Source organism: Acomys russatus, chromosome 26 (assembly GCF_903995435.1).
Source record: "Acomys russatus chromosome 26, mAcoRus1.1, whole genome shotgun sequence".
In the NCBI taxonomy this organism is placed as follows: Eukaryota; Metazoa; Chordata; class Mammalia; order Rodentia; family Muridae; genus Acomys; species Acomys russatus.
Window position 1 is genome coordinate 11,108,714 of NC_067162.1, and position 18,068 is coordinate 11,126,781.

The 18,068-nt window shown below is 53.3% G+C and overlaps 2 protein-coding genes across 3 annotated transcripts; both read left to right on the forward strand.

The window, feature by feature from the left end:
- Positions 1-1,283: 1,283 nt before the first annotated feature.
- Trmt1 (tRNA methyltransferase 1) lies at positions 1,284-12,281 on the forward strand. Of its 2 annotated transcripts, XM_051168910.1 has the most exons (17): positions 1,284-1,531; positions 1,925-2,125; positions 2,899-2,954; positions 3,199-3,341; positions 3,623-3,810; positions 7,559-7,674; positions 7,762-7,874; positions 9,210-9,358; positions 9,495-9,581; positions 9,656-9,725; positions 9,805-9,939; positions 10,025-10,110; positions 10,556-10,664; positions 10,764-10,840; positions 11,536-11,655; positions 11,735-11,861; positions 11,993-12,280. In XM_051168910.1, the coding sequence occupies exons 1-17, from the start codon at positions 1,506-1,508 to the stop codon at positions 12,152-12,154; spliced, it is 1,965 nt and encodes a 654-aa protein (XP_051024867.1). In that variant the 5' UTR covers positions 1,284-1,505; the 3' UTR covers positions 12,155-12,280. The 2 variants fall into 2 exon arrangements, with proteins under 2 accessions (XP_051024867.1, XP_051024866.1); XM_051168909.1 differs by lacking the exon at positions 1,284-1,531 and having other exon boundaries at positions 1,795-2,125; positions 11,993-12,281.
- Positions 12,282-14,415: 2,134 nt separating this feature from the next.
- Lyl1 (LYL1 basic helix-loop-helix family member) lies at positions 14,416-16,590 on the forward strand. The gene is made up of 4 exons (XM_051168673.1): positions 14,416-14,460; positions 14,885-15,245; positions 15,344-15,435; positions 16,137-16,590. Exons 2-4 carry the CDS (start codon positions 14,911-14,913, stop codon positions 16,547-16,549), a joined length of 840 nt encoding a protein of 279 aa, XP_051024630.1. The 5' UTR covers positions 14,416-14,460; positions 14,885-14,910; the 3' UTR covers positions 16,550-16,590.
- Positions 16,591-18,068: the final 1,478 nt, after the last annotated feature.

Sequence of the window (18,068 nt, forward strand, 5' to 3'; positions counted from 1 at the left end):
GGCCAGGCCGCCCCAGCCGAGCGCCGAGGAAGCGCACGGCGCAGCCGGCAGGGAGGAAACGGCCTGGGCCCCGCCCCTTAGGCAAGCTTAGCTGCGCTCCGAGCGCTTTAGTTCTCACCGGCTTCTCCTTCGTCCAGGGTCTCAGTAGTCTAGTTGTGTGACTGTGGGGAGCAGGTTGCTCTGTTTTTTTTCGAACTTAAGTTTCCTGTAAAATAATAACAACATCGACTGCTGTTGTTCCAGGCGCAGTATTATGATCTTTATGGAAATGAGATTTCATGGAGTTGAGGAAACTCAAGATCATACAGGAAAGTGATGGTTTAAATTTAGACTCAGGTCTGGCGTGGTGGCACACGCGTTTAATCCAAGCATCCAGGAAGGCAGAGGCAGGCGGATCTCTGAGTTCGAGGCCAGCCTACTCTACAAAGAGAGTCTAGGACAGCCAAAGCTACACAGAGAAACCCTGTCTTAAAACAAAAAACAAAATAAAAGTTTAGGCTCAAGGGGTCAATAAGGCTAGGACTTGGGGTGCTTACACGTGATTTCAAGTTTTGTTAGCATTTTGCACTAACTCGGATAACTAAACGTCTTATAACCAACGTTAGTTAAGTCTGACTGCTTTACAGATTGAGAAACAAAAACTTAGTGCCGCTGGGCGCGGTGGCGCACTCCTGTAATCTCAGCATTCTGGGAGGCAGACGCAGGCAGATCTCCCGAGTTCTAGGCTAGCCTGGTCTACGGAGTGAGTCCGGGACAACCAAGGCTACACAGAAAACAAAAAAACTCAACGAACGAATACAGCGATTAAGAGTATGTACTGCCCCGTGCAGAACAGAGTTGCCCGCACCCATGTCACAGTACTAGAGGAGCCATCACCTTTTGGTCTTTGGGGACTTGCACACAAGTGGCACATATCCACACACATCCACAGAAATAAGAATCCAATAAACCTTTAAAACAAGTACTATGGGGCCTGGTAGTTAATGCCTGTAATCTCAGCGTCTGGGAGACTGAGCGAACTCCGAGAATTTGAAGCTGCCCTGGGCTACACAGCTCCAGGACAACCAGGCCAAAGACTGCCCTCCACCTCCCATTAAGAAAGAACGTATAGCAAGGCATGCTGAAACAACTCACACATCATGGATCGCCACATTTTCCTGCTTTCATACATTAGGCCAAAACTCAGAAGGCCCGGTGTCTGGCTCCTTTGCACACTTCCCAAGCATTCGAGAAGTTATATACCTTTGCTCTTCCTTGGAAGCTAAGATTCTTACTTAGCTTACATTTTAAGTAATTGCCCAGAGTACGTTCTGGGATTGAGATTCAAAGCCAGCGAATGCTATTCCAGAGCCTGAGTTAACCTGCAAGGTGCCCAAAGGAAGACGCCTAAAAGATGCCAGATTCCTCCGCTTTTCGCCCTGAACTAAATTGCCGTGAAACTCCCTTGTAGAAGAGTTGCACTATTGAAAACCACCTATGTAGCGTAGTCCGCGCACTTTTCACCGATGATTCTTGATCCAAATCGCCTACTGTAAGTAATGTCGCTAATTGGTCAGCTATTGTCATGTGACCGACCCGCCCTCTTGGCCAACATGGCCGCTCCCAGGCCCTAATGCGAGAAGCGTGCACCGCGACTTGGGTCCTGTGAGCTGAGAGGAGAAGTGTGTCTGGGGTGTGTGTGTGTGGTGGGGAATCTGCGCCGCGAGCCTCAGGCTTTGCAGGGTCCAGTTCCCTCGGGAACGTAGGACACAGGATTTTAGTTGCTACTTTGTAGATGCGCAGGCCGTCCCCATCCCAGATGCAGCTCTCTAACCTCCCTGCGCCCTTCCCTTCTCTCCAAAACGGCAGGCGGGCTGAGGCGCCCGCGGATGTCCCGCGCGAGGACGGTCCTGTGCCTAAGCCGCCCTCTCCGTCTGGCCCGCAGCCTCTGTAGAGCCCAGTTCATGGAACGGAAGGCCCAGGGGCCGCCGTCCCCACCAGTGATGGAGAACGGCACACAGCCCTGCGAAGAGCGCCCACCCGCGGTCCCGGCGGCGACTGTCACCGAGGGCGCTGCCAAGATCGCCTTCCCCAGCGCGAACGAGGTTTTCTACAACCCGGTGCAGGAGTTCAACCGGGACCTGACGTGAGCAAGAGTCAGGGGTCAACTTGCCCAAGGGGGATGGGGTCAGTTCGGTAGAAAATATTACGGGACTATCAGTCCCGGACGCACGCCACTTGGAGGCCAATATTCGGGAGAGAAGTTAGTAGGGAGGAGTCAGCTATAATTGAAGGCTGGCATCTTGAAAGGTAAACGCGCAGGTCGGGTTTTTATAATAAGGCACAGGGTTGTTCGTGCATTTTAGGGTCCTTGGGCATTTAAGGTGTATTTCCCTTTTCTTTACTATGTAGTAGTGGACTTTGGACCTCTCAGCTGGCTCCTATAGTTGTACTCACACAGACTCGTTGCTTTTCTGCAAGCCAAATTTCACATTAATTTACATACTTTGAATTAAGAACTGAGGGGCCTTGCAAAGGTCATCTTTGGGTTTTCTGGGTTAAAGATAGAGCAGTTAAGCCGGACCTAGTCGTGGCACATGCCTGTTATCCCAGCACTCTGGGAAGCAGAGGTAGAGGGGATCTCTGCAAGTTTGAGACCAGCCTGGTCTACAAAGTGAGTTCAGGACAGCCAGGGCTACACAGAGAAACCTTGTCTTGAGAGCAGTTCACATCTTAGCCTTTGAGGTGGGATTTTTCTTTATTAGAATGTAGGGCAATGGGGAGGGGACTTTATGGATTAGAGAGGGGACAAGAACCTTTCAAGAATGTCAAAGGAGGAGGACTTTAGTCCTGGGCCCCAGCTAAGGAGCAAACATATAAGAGTTTGCAAGCTGACTCTCCCTCTGCCATCCCCTCCAGGTGTGCTGTGATCACAGAGTTTGCTCGAATTCATCTTGGGGCAAAAGGAATCCAGAGTGAGTGGAGGTCCTGGCCTGGGGCTGGGGGACTGTCACCCAAAGCTCACGTCCTACTTTACCTGAGGCTCTCTTTGGGCTCCTGAAGGCTCTAGGCTCTCTCTGCTCTTTCTGCCTTTCTCCTGGGGTTCGGGGAAAGACTTTCTTGCACGAATCACCAGGGTTTTTTGACTATTGGAAAGTTATGGTGACATTTCTTAAGAGGAGCATTGCTAGCCTCTGGTGTTTGCCTGGGTGACTGCAGTCAAGGTGCCGGGAGAGAAGGACTTGGAAAACGTGGCTGTGAGCTTGTCTGAGCAAGAGGAGGGAAAGGCTGAACAGAAAGAAAATGAAACTGTGGCCCAAGGAAACCAGGCGCGGACAGCTGCAGTTGGTGAGATCTGTGAGGTGAGGCCTGAGTAAGAGCTGGCTGCCTGGGTGTCTGGGTGAGAGGAAGGGGCTGAGGTGGATGAGGGAGACCCATGAGGCCCCAGAAAAAGATGGAGGAGACCAGAGCACCAGCCAGCAAGCCGGCTCCCTGGTAAAGCACATGCCACGAAAGCCTTAAGACCTAAGTTTGATTCCCCAGAATCCATGGTGTAAGGAGAGCAACTGATTCAATAATAAGTGAAAATTAAAAAAAAAAAAAAAAAAAAAAAAAAAGACACATCCTTGCTTACTTCCAACAGGAAGGTCTGCGGGTGCTGGAAGGCCTGGCAGCTTCTGGTCTGCGCTCCATCAGATTTGCACTAGAGGTTCCTGGCCTCCAGTGTGTGGTTGCCAACGACGCCTCTGCCCGGGCTGTAGAGCTTATACACAGAAATGTGCAGCTCAACGGGGTGGCACATCTTGTACAGCCCAGCCAGGCAGATGCCCGGTAAGTTGACTGGCCATCGTTGCCATTGGTGGGGTGGGTGGTGCTGGTGTTGGAACCCAGGGCTTCATGCATGCTAAGCAATGGCTGAGTGGTATCTCCAGCTCGCCCCCATAAGTGCTAGGTAGGCCTGACTTATACTTGGAGTGAGGCTACCCAGTCCTAGCCCTATTTAGCCCCCAAGTGTCACCTTGGGTTAGCCTCTTTGAACCTTTAATTTCCTTGTTGGTGAAAGAATAGTTATGAAGTTCTATTTTTCTAATCTTTATTTTATTTGTCTGTGTTTGAGAGAGCACCAGCAGGTCCTCGGGCTTTTATTCAACCCTGCTTGTCGGGATAAGCTTTTGAGAACGTCATGTAGCCAGGGTAGCCCAGAACTAGAGTTATGACTTGATTTTTTTGGTGTTGTTGTTGGTTGGTTTTTCTTTTTCTTTCTTTTTTTAAAAAAATATTTGTTTCTTATGTATATAGTGTTCTGCCTGCACACCAGAAGAGGACACCAGATCTCATTATAGATGGTTGTGAGCCACCAAGTTGTTTGCTAGGAATTGAACTCTGGAACTTTGGAAGAGCAGACAGTGCTTTTAACCTCTGAGACACAGAGTAGTTTCTCTGTATAGCCTTAGGTGTCCTGGACTCATTTTGTAGACCAGGCTGACTTCTAACTCACAGAACTCCACTTGCCTCTGCCTCCCCAAGTGCTGTGATTACAGGCGGGCATGTGTATGAGTGTTTAGCTTGCACATGTGTTCCTCGTGCTCTTCCAGGCCAGAAGAAGGTGTCAGACACCCTGGAAAGGGAATTACAGTTGTGAGTCATGTGGGTGATGGGAAATGAACTCAGGCTCTCTGTAAGATCAGCAAGTGCTCTTCACTGGTGAGCCAACTTTCTTCCCCTGCCTCATTTTTTTTTTAAGATAACATTTTTATTTTTCAGTTTTTAAAAAATTATTTGTTATTATGTATGCAGTGCTGTGCCTGCATGTACACCTGCAGGCCAGCAGAGGGCATCAGATCACACTATAGATGGTTGTGAGCCACCATGTGGTTGCTGGGAATTGAACTCAGGACCTCTTGAAGACCAGACAGTGCTCTTATCCTCTGAGCCATCTATCTCTCCAGCCCTATTTTTCAGGTTTTTTGAGAACGTTTCTTTGTGTAGGCTTAGCTGTCCTGGACTCACTTTGTAGACTCACAGCAATCTGCCTGCCTCTGCCTCCCAGAGTACTGAGATTACAGGCGTGCTATGCCACTGTGCCTGGCGTTTCTGGCCATATTAAAAAAATTAAATTAGGGGCTGGAGAGATGGCTCAGAGGTTAAGAGCACTGCCTGGTGTTCCAAAGGACCTGAGTGCAATTCCCAACAACCGCATGGTGGTTCACAACCATCTATAATGAGATCTGGTTCCTTCTTCTGGTGTGTAGGTGTGCATGCAAGCAGAACACTGTATACATAATAAATAATTAAAAAAAAATTAAATTAGACTATGTATGTGCACGTGTGTGACAACTTTCTGGCCCTTTAAAAAAATTTAAATTACAGTGTGTGTCCGTGTGTGTTCAGAGGACAATTCATAAGTGTCATTTCTATCCTTCCACGTGTGGGTTCCAGGGATCAAATAGGTAGCCCGGGCTGACCTGAAACTCTTGAGATCTCCTTCCCAAGTGCTGGGATAATTACCACACCTGGCTCTGACCATGCACTTCTGATACCTGAGTCTTTACCTGAGTGCTAGGATTACAGGCGTGTGTTACCACCCCTGGTTTATTCAGTAATGGGGATCAGATGGAGCCTAGAGATGGGCAAGTACTCCGCTGACTGAACTACATCCCAGCACACACAGCCCCCTTTCGGTGAGATGCAGTCTCATGTGGTTTGCCTGGCCTTTCATTAATTGTATAGCACAGTCGCGACCTAGAGTTACTGATTCCCCTGCCTCCACCTTTGTGCTAGGATTTCAGGCTTATTTGCAGGACTCTTGGGTTTGGTTGGTGGTTGGGTTTGTTTTTGTTTGTTTGTTTGGGTTTTTGGTTCTTAGAGACAGGGTTTCTTTGTTCTCTCTGGCTGTCCTGGACTCACTTTGTAGACCAGGCTGACCTTGAACTCACAGAAATCACCTGCTTCTCTTTCCCCAGTGCTGGGATTAAACTCATGCACCACAACCACCAGGGCTTTCCTGCCCCTCCCCCCTTCTTTTTTGAAACAGGGTCTTATTTTGTAGCCCTTGATGTCCTGGAAGTCTTAGAGATCCAATTGCCTCCGCCTTTCCAGTGCTAGGATTAAAGGTGTGAGTCACCAACCACACAGGCCCAGAGCAGGACTCTTAACTAATACAAGTGTGTAGCCCAGGGTCTCTGCAATGGTGACGTGTGATGATGAGGAGTGTGGCTGTGTATCTGTGGGGACTTTGTTTGGACACGTGTTCTGACCAATTTGAACTCATGGTTTTCTTCAGTCCTCCAAGTAGCTTGAGAGTATAAATTCACACCCCTCGGCTCCAGAAATCACTCTCTTCACTTGCACCTTTCCCTTGTAATCACACTGTCAGCGTCTTCTGCCTCAAGCTGTCCTGCTAGAACCTGCTCCCACTCTATTGCTCCACCTCCTGTGACAAGTGCTTGCTCTTTATCTTGTTTTTAAATTTCAGATATTTATTTTTGTGTATGATTATTTTGCTTGTATGTATATATGTATACTACAGGCCAGAAAAGGGCATTGGATCCCCCCTAAAACTGGAGTCTTGGGTCATTGTGAGCCACCTTGTGGGTGCTGGGAATTGAATGTGGGTTCTCTAAAAGAGTAACAAATGTCCTTAAGCACCAAGCCTTCTCTTCAGATGTATTATTATTTGGGGGAGGTGGCGGGGGGCGAGGGGGGGGGGAGCGGGCACATGGGCTGGAGAGATGGCTCAGAGGTTAAGAGCACTGACTGCTCTTCCAGAGGTCCTGAGTTCAGTTCCCAGCAACCACATGGTGGCTCACAACCATCTATAATGATGCCCTCTACTGGCCTGCAGGTGTACATGCAGACAGAACATTGTATACATAATAATCTTTTTTTTTAAAAAATGGCAGCAGGTGAGAGAAGCTGACTGTTGGTGGATCTGCCTTCAGCTCAGGGCTCTTCCATCTCCCCTGGAGGTTACAGCTGTTTGTGTCACTGAACCTGGTTCTAATTTTTGCTGCTGTTTATTTGTATCAAGGCCTGGTCTCAGTTTCCCTGGCTAGCCTTAAACTTGTAATTTTCCTGCCTCAACCTCATAGTTAGAACCAATTTCTTGTGCACCTTACTTTTTTTTTTTCCCTTCTTCAGTTAATGTGTGTGGCCATGTGTGTATTACACCTGCTATACCTGGCAAACAGTGGTCAGAGGAGCAGCTTCTGGAAGTCGGTTCCCTCCCACCATGTGGTGTCTAGACACAAACTTGGTTTGTCCAATTTGGTGATAGGCATCTCATCAGCTGTGTGTGTGTGTGTGTGTGTGTGTGTGCGCGTGCGCGCGCGTGTGAATACAAGTGCGCGTGCGATGTGTGAGCTGTGAGTACTGGTACCTGAAGAGGTCAGAAGAGGGTGTCCAAGTAGTCATGCTGAGTTCAATTCCCACATCTTGGTTCACAACCGTCTGTAATGTGATATGGTTCCATCTTATGGCCTGCGGGTGTGCATGCAAGCAGAACACTGTATACATAATAATAAATAACTCTTTAAAAAAAGAGAGGGAGAGACTGAGAGCTTGGATTCCCCCCATCTAGGATGCTGATGTACCAACACCAAAAGGTACCCGAGCGTTTTGATGTCATTGACCTGGACCCCTATGGCAGCCCGGCCCCCTTCCTGGATGCAGCGGTGCAGGCTGTGAGTGATGGAGGTGAGGTTGCCTGTAGTATCTAGAACACCTACGCAGGTGTAGGGTCACGTGTTTGCAGGGTCATCACTGCCCATCCCCTCCCCACAGGGCTTCTGTGTGTCACCTGCACAGACATGGCAGTATTGGCTGGGAACAGTGGAGAGACGTGCTACAGCAAATATGGGGCCATGGCCCTCAAGAGCCGGGCCTGCCATGAGATGGTGAGAGTCCCCCCGCAAGCCAGCCTGAGTTGGGGAACAGGCTGTGAGCACTCCTCCCCTGACCCTTGCAGCATACCTTCCTATACTGATGACCTGCTCAGTGCCCTCAGCTGGCCAGAACTGGTCCATCCCAAGCTGTGATGTGACGGGCAAGCTGATCTTTGCCATCCTTCAATGAGCAGGAGTGGGTGGGCAGTTTTCTTTCCCCCCTAGCATTCTATAGTACAACTTAATTTTAAAAAGTATTTTTGTTAGATATGGTGGTGCATGCCAACACTTGTGAGGCAGAGGCGGAAGTCGGGACGGCTTTCTAGAGTCCATTCTTCCCTCCCATCGCTGGGGTCCCATATCAGTCTTGGTGGCAGGTGCCTTACGCACTGAGCCATTTTGCTAGCCCAAAAATGAGGACACCAAGTATCCTAATCAGGCATCCTCCTGCATCTACCTCTCAGGGGCTGTATTACAGGAACAGCACTCAGAATAAAACTAGGTTTTTATGTTGTGCCTGGGAACAGATGTTGTGTGTGCAGGGCGCTCTACCACTGAGCCGCGTCCCCTGCATAAGAAGTTGTGGTGTTGAGGGTTTGAAGCAGATGCTCATGTACTTCATGCTGGATGCACTTGCTACATAGCTGAAGTTAAACTCCAGAACTCCCTACCTCCACCTCCCAAAGGTTGAGGGGAAAAAAAAAAAAAAAGAAAAATCTTTTTTTTTTTTTTTTTTTTTTTTTTTTTGAGACAGGATTTTCTGTGTAGCCTTGGCTGTCCTGGACTCACCTTGTAAACTAGGCTGGCCTTGAACTCACAGAGATCCACCTGCCTCTGCCTCCCAAGTGCTGGGATTAAGGGCGTGCGCCACAACTGCCTGGCTAAGAAAACAAAGTCCTTAAAGGACTGTTTTTCCAGGCCTGAGTTCCAGTCCTGGCTTAGCTGATGGGCCTTTCTGGTCCTTAGTTTTGCATCTGGGGAAGAGCTATAGTCATGGCACCTACCCTGTGTCGTTGCTATGAGAAGGTAAGGCAGGGAGGGGCAAAGAAAGTTAGCATCCCGCCCTTGTTCCTTAAGGTCTCCTGCTGTCATCTTGTGAGCCCAGGCAATGCCAGCACCTTTTTCATGTCAGAGGCACACTTGTGGGATGGGTCCAGATCATCTGTGCAGGCTGCAGTCATATAGTGCCTGCCAGCAGCCACAGAAAATGAGTGAACATGGCTCTGCAGGTGGAGAAAGAATTGGCTTGCCAGGGTTACAGAGCCAGGGAACTTGGGTTGGGCTCTAGCCCCAAGATGCATTTCCAAGCTTGTTCTTCCCTGTGCTAATGCCCATCCCTGTCACTAGGCCCTGCGGATTGTGCTGCATAGCCTGGACCTGCATGCCAACTGCTACCAGCGCTTCATCGTGCCTCTGCTCAGCATCAGTGCTGACTTCTATGTCCGGGTTTTTGTGCGCGTTTTCACAGGCCAGGCCAAGGTTAAGTCCTCAGCCAGGTAAGCCCAGGGGAGAGGAGATAAGATTTGTGCTAGGGGGCTCTTGGTATCTAAGAAGGGACTGAGTCAGTCTGAGGTAAGAGTTGAGGTGTAGTGACCACATTAGGAACTCACGGCCTCTCCTGGGTTTCCACAGCAAGCAGGCCCTGGTGTTCCAGTGTGTGGGCTGCGGAGCCTTCTACCTGCAGCGCCTTGGCAAAGCTTCAAGAGATCCTGGTGGCAGGTGAACAAGGGTGCTTTGGATTAGAAGGACGGATGTCCTAGGTCCCCACTCCTCCAACTGCCTCTCCTTGCCAGGGTCAAGTTCTCTGCCGCCTGTGGTCCTCCAGTGACCCCTGAGTGTGAGCACTGTGGCCAGCGACACCAGGTGGGCCCAGGTCAGAGGCAGTGGGCCCAGGGTCCCAGCACTCATGCCCCTTGCTCATCTGTAACCCTGCCGTCCACAGCTTGGAGGCCCTATGTGGGCAGAGCCCATCCATGACCTGGACTTCGTGGGCAGAGTTCTGGAGGCAGTGACCGCAAATCCTGGCCGCTTCCACACTTCCAAGCGGATCCAAGGAGTCCTCAGTGTTGTTAGCGAGGTATAAGCTGGACCTACATAGGGAGGGGACCCTATGTGCCCACCTTTCTGCTTGTACTCCATGCTCCTCCATCCTTACCTCTCAGGAACTTCCCGATGTTCCTCTCTACTACACGCTGGACCATCTGAGCAGCACCATCCACTGCAACACACCCCGCCTTCTGCAGCTTCGGTGAGGGCCCTTGGAGGCAGCTCTGGCTGTCAGTCTAGTGTGTCTTAGGCAGAGCTCGAGGCCACGAGCCCTACAGCAGGTGCTTTTGTCTTGTAGTTTTTTAATGTACATATGTTTTGCCTACACGTGCGCAAGTGCACCATGTGCATGCAGTGCCTGAGGAGGCCAGAAGAGGGTGTCAGATTCCCCAGAACTGGAGTTAACAGAGGATTGTGAGCTGCAGTGTGGCCGCTGGGTTCCAAACCCAGGGCCCTCTGCAAGAGTGGCAGGTGGTCTTCACCACTGAGCCAGCTCTCCAGCCCCCAGCAGGTGGTTTTGACACAGGCTGCTGTGGAAAACAAACAAACCCAGCCTTGCCATTCATTCCACATGGCCTGGCTTGTGCCACCTGGGTCAGCCTATGCTCTGGGGTCTAGCCTCCCCTTTGTGGTTTCTGTGCACCCAGGTCTGCTCTCCTTCACGCCGGCTTCCGAGTCTCTCTCTCCCATGCTTGTAAGAACGCAGTGAAGACAGATGCTCCCCCTGTAGCTCTCTGGGACATCATGCGTTGCTGGGTGAGAGCAGGTGACCCCTCGGTTCAAGGCAGTAGGGCAAGGAGGGGGTGGTGGCCCGGGTGCTCCTCGGCTTAGTATCTCCTCGCCGTCTGTCTCCAGGAGAAGGAGTGTCCAGTGAAACGGGAGCGGCTGTCACAGAGCAGCCCAGCATTCCGGATTCTTGCCGTGGAGCCCAGGTGCGGATGGACAACAAGAAGGGACAGGCCACCCACGGGCGCAGCGGGCATATGTGCACAGAGGACAGACACTGTGCAGTGGAAATCAGAACCACTTTGCCACCTTCTGTCCTCACACTGTGCCCTTCCCACTCTTTCACTGTCCGTTCCTCAGCCATGCATACCTGTGAGTATCTGGCTCAGATTCCAGAGCTCAGGATGCTCGTGGCTGGCTCTTTCCTCCGTAGCAGCCTGAGTGCAGCATACAAGTCTGTCCCACCTTAGGCCCTTTTCTCTTGTCTCAGGGAAGCCTTCTGGATTGGACCACCCTGGCAGGCGTTGCATCCCAACTTACATCTTTTGCCAAAACAGTGACTGAGTGGCATGTCCTAACATAATATAGTTTTATAATTTTTACTTCTTTGTAGTGCTGGGGATAGAACCTAGAGCCTTCTGCATGCTGGCAAGCTCTCTGCCTGGGCCACACCCCTAGCTCCAGCTATTTCTGATTTGTCTTGTTGCTTGTCTGTCTCTTGCTCCACTGGGGCAGATCCAGGCCACTTTGTCAGAAACTCATTAGGAAATTCAAGTGTTTACTGAACAAACGGAAGGATTCTGAGCCTGGCATACCTGTGGTACTGCCTCAGGGTGGGCAGGTTCTGGGGCTGTGTTCACCCTGCATGGCCACTGCCTCCAGCCTCCGCCCGTTTGTCCAGGCTGAAGGCCAACTTCAACATCCGGGAAGACGCCAACCCCAGCTCCCGCCAGCGAGGACTTAAGCGCTTCCAGGCCAACCCAGAAGCCAACTGGGGTCCCCGGCCCCGTGCCCGGCCAGGGTGAGTAGGATGAGGCTTGTCCAGGAGGGCCTGGTAGGGTTAAGATGAAGTGGGGTACCAGCTCCCCTTCTCTGCGCAGGGGCAAGGCAGCCAGTGAAGGTCTAGTGGCAAGGCGGCTGCTACAGAAGAAGCGGAAGGAGCCTGCTGAGGACCCAGCCCAGCGGGCAGCTCGCCTCAAGACATTTCCTTGCAAACGATTCAAAGAGGTAACTCTCTTCTACTCTTCCTGCTGCTGGGCCAAGGGATGCCCATCACTAGCACAGCTGGGGCAATGAACTGAGGAGAGACACCAGCCCTGTGCTCACAGTCCCCAGCTCCACCCTCCATTCTCTCACAGGGTACCTGTCAACGAGGGGACCAGTGCTGTTACTCGCACAGTCCCGCAGCTCCTGTGGCCTCTGCTGATAACCCCCTCACAGACTGTCCAGAGACTACCACCAAGATCTCCCCAGAACCAGAGGCTGCTGATGGGGGCATTGCCGGACCGGGTGTGGACTGAGACAATAAAGAGATGTAACCTGTTGTCATTTTGAGTGTGGAGGTTGTCTACCTGACCAAGGGGATGTTGTTCCTGCCTGATGCTGTTCCTTTAAGTCTGACATGGAAACTGATCTGGTGGCTCAGGAGAGCAGTTCATCAGGTGGCCACAGGGCGGCAGCTGCAAACAGGCTCATCACCCTGCTGCCTCCCCTCCTCCTACTGACTATCCAGGCATTCCCCTCCACACCCCCCCCCCCCCCCCAGCACCCCACAAGTCCCCATCCCATTGCCTGGTTTCTTGGGCTCAGTTCTCTCCAGTTGGTGTGGTGGCGGAAGCCAAACCGGAACCAGGCACTCTGTGCATCCGCTCCAGACCAGGTGCTTCCTGCCCTGCCTGCTCCTCAATAGGGGTGTGCTCTCTGAGAACACAGGCCAAGCTGGCGGGTGCCGTGGGGGGCACCCAATGAAAAGACGCTCTTTCTCCCCCTAGAGTAGAGCGTTAGTTATATTAAGGGGGAGTCCTGGGGCAGAACCCTCTAAAGCACATGCATCCTTCACCACAAGCTGTAAAGTGAGGCCTGGTGTAACAGGGTCCAGTAGCGGAAGTCAGTGGAGTGGGTAACTGGGTCCTGGGCTTCAGCACTTTGCTGAGGCGAGGTGGCCACTGAGCATCTCTCTGGGTGCATCTACAATTAACCAGGCACATTGCATGGGCATAGGGCAGGCCTATTGTACTGCTTAGAGCTCAGCTCCTCTTGAATGAGTTTTTGGGTGTTTTTTGTTTGTTTGTTTTGAGACAAGGGGATCAAAGGCATGTACCAGCTTGCCTGGCCCTCTTGGGATCAGCTGCTGTTTCCAGGATTTTTGTAACTTTTCAAAGATTATTTCTCTTTTTATCTTTTTCCATGGTCTTTTGAGACAGGGTTTCCCTGTTTAACAGAGCCCTGGCTGTCTTGGACTTGCCTTACAGACTAGGCTAGCCTGGAACTCATAGACCTGCCTGCTTGTATGTATGTATGTAACCATGTGCTTGCCTGGTGCCCTCAAAGTTAAGAAGGTGTCAGATTCCCTAGAACTGGGGGTAGGGACGGTTGTAAGCAGCTTATGTATATTTGTAACACAAGCTGAGTCCCTCTGTAAGAGCAACAAGTGCTTCTCCCCATCCCCCACAGGGTCTCTGTGTAGCCCTGGCTGTCCTGGGCTCACTTTGTAGACCAGGCTGGCCTCAACTCACAAAACGCTGCCTGCCTCTGCCTCCCAGAGTGTGCCACCATGCCAGGTTGAAACAAGTGCTCCTAACCACCGAGCCATGTCTCCAGTCACCACCCCCTCCCCTGCCCCCCCCTTCCAGAATTCAGACTGTTGCTCCAGAATCCGTGTCAGCAAGGGCACCACCCAGATATGGTGTAGCCTAGTGGCTTAGCATTTTGGGGAGCTTTGAAGCAGCTTCTGGAAAGATCACAGGGCTTGACATTCATCTCACCCCTCACCCCTAGGCTTAGAAATAATGTTGGAAGTGCCTCAGGGTTTAGGCCACCTGCAGAGCAGTGTCAGGACACAGCAAGGCATGTTACCAGAATGGTCTCCTTCCGGAGCCCTGTTCCTGGGTGTGTGTGGGGGGCGGGGGAGCAGCCCACGAGAGATCTGTAAAAAAGAGGAACCAGACTGAAGGCTGGGGCCCATAGGTCATGGGGCCTCAGAGGTCCGGAAGGGGGCCCCTTCCACCCCCATCAGCACAGACGCTGGGCAAGGGGTGGGGTTCAAAGCCAGACCAGAGGCTTCCTAGCCTCATTTCCCCTTTGCGTGCCTTTGGCGCTGGGGTCTCCTGAGAGCTGGGGTCTTCCAGTGCTTAGGGGAGCCACAAGCCCCGAGGGGTGACTACCCAGAACCGGGTGGGCCAGGAGGCGCGCGCTTGGTGATCCCTGCCGGCTGGTTTCCTCCCGGGTCAGCTCGGCTCCTTATCAGGCGCGGCCAGACAGCCAGACCCTTATCTGCACAGGCCCAGCATCCTCCGGCCTCTGCGCCAGGGGGTAAGAGGGAGGAAGCCAGGCTGTCGCGGGGGCGGGGAAAAGGCGGGTCGGTCCAGGAGCTGCTCACTTTCTCTCTGGGGTACCCACCAACGACGATTCCAAGGCTGCTCAGGCCCTCCCGAGCCCGGGAGGTGGCGCAGCCCAGCTCTGAGGCACAACGGGACTACCTGGGGCACACTAGCCCGGACTGGACAGCGGAAACCGCCTCCTGACCTGGATTAACAGCCCTGAGCACACACACACACACACACACACACACACACCAGGCATTCCAGGCTGCGGGAACTGCTACAGGGTAAGGAGGACGCTATGAAAGGTAGGAGGGAGTGTCTGTGCCTGCTTTCCGCGGTCATGAATTCCTTTACTCATTCATTAGCTGGGACCCACTAGTGAGGAGGCAGGGAAGCCGGAGTAGAGGGGTGGGGAGTCACACCGTGCTAGGACACCCAGACCCTCGAGCCCAGCAACTGCGTTAAGGGTGCTGATGGGGTTGGGGGCTAGCTAGTAAGAGGAAGCTTCAGCAAAGGTAGAGCCTCTGCAAAACCATGGAGAGGTGGCACAGAGTGAATCTTGGGAGTTTGAGAGGATCCCTGCCTTACTCCCAGCTGCAGTCAGGAGAGATGCTGGAAGATGAAAGTAGCTCTAGCTTTCTCAGCTGGGTCAAACAGGTGGTTAGAAGATGGTCTTTGGCCTTTTCGTAACTCTCGTTCCTTCCACAGGTTAGCACTCCAATCCTTGGGGGTCCATGTGCCCACCCCAGGCTCAGGCAGAGGTGGGTTCCGCCATGACTGAGAAAACGGAAACGGCGGTGTGTGCTTCCAGCCCGGCCCCTGCTCCTCCCCCTAAGCAGGCCTCACCTGAGTCCCTTCCTACAGAGGAGGTGGACCGCCGAAACACGTGCACCCCCTGGTTGCCTCCAGGAGTGCCAGTGATAAGCCTGGGTCACACCAGGCCCACAGGGGCAGGCATACCCACCACAGAGCTCACCGCCCTCCGGCCCTCCTTGCTGCAGCTAGCTGCCTTGGGAGCTGCTCCTCCAGGCCTGGCCCTGCACTACCACCCTCACCCTTTCCTCAACAGGTCAGTGGGGATCTGGGACTGTGGGCAGTGCTGACTGGCCAAGGGTGTGTGTGGGGGTCTTTTCGTACAAAGTGTTCATGACCCACAACCCCTTACAGTGTCTACATTGGGCCAGCAGGACCCTTCAGCATCTTCCCTAACAGTAGGCTGAAGAGAAGACCAAGCTATGGTGAGCTGGACTTGGCTGATGGTGAGTGTGTCTATGTGTGTACTTACGGATGCTGGCAGCCCAGTGTCTGACTCTGGGCTCTGCCACAGGGAAAGGTCTTTGTGGGGCACACGCACACACCAACACAGGACAACCCACACAAGTGATGGCTCATATAAGACCACAGTACTGAACCTAGCTTGGGGGCTTACTCCTGTAAGCCAGACTTGAGGCAGGGGAACCAGTTCAGAGGCCAGCCTGGGCTACAAAGTGAGTCCCTAACAAGCCAAACATTATCTAAAGCTAGAGTCATGGCTGTAACAGGACATTGCAGCCACAACGTCAGTTCCCCAACCCTTGAAAACACAGCCAGGACAGACAACCTTGGGTTAGGATCACACAGAACTATGAGACCACAATCAACCTCAGAACCCCAGCCACATATACAACAACCACAACCACATAGCACGATCCCACACAACCACTGCCATCAGATAGGCCACCAGGCACCCACAGGCCCACAACTGACAAGAAGAGAACCTCTGGAAAAGCCAGGAACAAACATGCTTGCTTGGGAAGAGGCCACAGGATAGACTTAAGGGACCACAGTGTTGTCATCAAAGCCCTGATGTCTACGCAGCCCAGTCTGGGCTCAAGCTCCACGTGGGTGCTGGCGGTGTTCAGTGAAAACAGCAGTGGGTGCTCTCTGACCTCCACCCTGACGCTATCCCTTGGGTTCCCAGGGCACCAACCCCAGAAGGTGGCTCGGCGCGTGTTCACCAACAGTAGGGAGCGCTGGCGGCAGCAACACGTTAACGGTGCCTTCGCAGAGCTCAGGAAGCTGTTGCCCACCCACCCGCCCGACCGGAAGCTGAGCAAGAACGAGGTGCTGCGCCTGGCCATGAAGTACATTGGCTTCCTGGTGCGGCTGCTGCGAGACCAGGCGGCTGTGCTGGCCTCGGGCCCCAGCGCGCCAGGGTCCCGCAAGCCACCTGCGCACCGGGGCGTGGATGGCGGCGCACGCTGCGGGGCAGGACACAGAGTGGAGGTTGCACGTTCGCAGCCCTTGCTTCCGGGGGACTGCGATGGCGACCGCAATGGGTCTGTGCGACCCATCAAGATGGAGCAGACGGCCCTGAGTCCTGAGGTGCGGTGACCCAAGGCAGTGGCGCCTCCCCTGCTACCTAGTGAACTCTCTGTAAAAGGGACTTAGGTCACCCAGATGAGGAAATACCCTGTGGCCCTGGAAGGGTGATCAATGACTCCAGCGCCCCCTTTCCCGTCAGACTTTTAAGACATATTTCACACAGGCTACTTGAGGTGGCTTTGCCAGTGTCCTCTTTGCCTGGGCCGAGGCAAAGTAGCCATGGGACCCCAGGGGTCCTGGGGGAGTTAGGGAAGAGTCTAGAAGCCTTTGCACTCTTCTCACTGGCGACCCCTGCTAGAGTCGGGAAGCCCCTAGACAAGTGTGTGGGAGGACCCAGCCCCATGGAGCACTACTGGTTGCGCTTGACCCTTGACCCTGTTAACCGAGTTAACGAAGACTCAGGCACTCTTGCATTTGTTTTTCTTTATTTCTTTATTTCACATACACATTAGCCATTCAATGGAGAAGCCGGAGAGAGTCAGGCAAAGATGGTATAACAGAAGCGCAGTGACGGGGGTGGGGCGGGCGGGCGGAGAGGGGACAGACGGGCTGGCTGCCTACTTGCATTCCGCTAGGACACTGAAAACCCAGAAAACAAAACAGACAGTAAACTACCCTTGTTTCTTATGTATCTCAGTGCAGAGACGGGGGTGGAGGGCAGAGAAGGGAGACCAGGCTGAAAGAGGAGCAGAGGGGAGAGGACGCTAAGGGGGAAGCACACCAAATCCATTAGTACTATATATAGAGATACTCGTATATACTGCGTTTCTTAGCCTAAGAAGAAACTTGTTTGACGGGACGGGCGGCCTTTGCGGTCCGCGATGCTGGTGCTGGTGGGGCGCACGGATCTCCCAAGAGGGACCAAAGCGGGGGCTGGCCCCTGCTGGCTTGCGGGGGGTTGGGGGGCGCCCCGAGGGTGGATGGGGTTGGGGAGCAGAGGTGGGGTTGGGGTGCCCCTAGGGCTCTCGATTGGGGGACAAAAGTTCTCATAACTTTATTGCTCCTTTATTTTTTTTCTCTCGTGGGGAGGGGGGTCCGTTCAGCACGGTCGGGGTGGGGAAACGGTGGGTCGTCTGAGCCACCCGGCCCCTCTGGGACCCAGAGCGCGGCGTCCGCTCCGCCAGCACGGGGGTGAGAACAAGGCACTAGGTCGGCCGGCCAGCGCGGGGGCGGGTGTGTAAGGCAGTCGACAGGGCTGGTTGCGGGGTGGGGTGGGGACGTGTGCCGGGCTGTGTGCGTGCGTGCGTGCGGGCGCGGGCCTGGGCAAATCGACCTGTCAGCGTGGCTGGACCTGTCCTGGAGCATCTAACCTCCTGGAGGGAGGGGGAAGAGTGGTGTCCTGTGGGAAGGGGTCGGGGAGGAAACTACCAACTTGCTGAGCGCGCTCCTGATTAATGCTGGTGAGGGTCAAGTTGGCGTCTGGCTCAAAGAAGGGCGCTCGGAGTGGGGAGGGAGGGAAAAGGGACGTTTGTTCGTTGGCATTGACCTCTGCGGGGGAGGGGGCCGGGGACCCCCGCCGCGCCCCAGT

Excerpts from the sequence above, each read along its gene's own strand:
- Lyl1 (XM_051168673.1), top strand. The coding sequence starts at position 14,911 with ATGTGCCCACCCCAGGCTCAGGCAGAGGTGGGTTCCGCCATGACTGAG. Across the intron at positions 15,246-15,343 it reads CCTCACCCTTTCCTCAACAG|TGTCTACATTGGGCCAGCAG; the intron begins GTCAGTGGGGAT and ends AACCCCTTACAG. Across the intron at positions 15,436-16,136 it reads TGAGCTGGACTTGGCTGATG|GGCACCAACCCCAGAAGGTG; the intron begins GTGAGTGTGTCT and ends TTGGGTTCCCAG.
- Trmt1 (XM_051168909.1), top strand. The coding sequence starts at position 1,869 with ATGTCCCGCGCGAGGACGGTCCTGTGCCTAAGCCGCCCTCTCCGTCTG. Across the intron at positions 9,726-9,804 it reads ACTGTGGCCAGCGACACCAG|CTTGGAGGCCCTATGTGGGC; the intron begins GTGGGCCCAGGT and ends TGCCGTCCACAG. Across the intron at positions 10,111-10,555 it reads CCCCGCCTTCTGCAGCTTCG|GTCTGCTCTCCTTCACGCCG; the intron begins GTGAGGGCCCTT and ends CTGTGCACCCAG.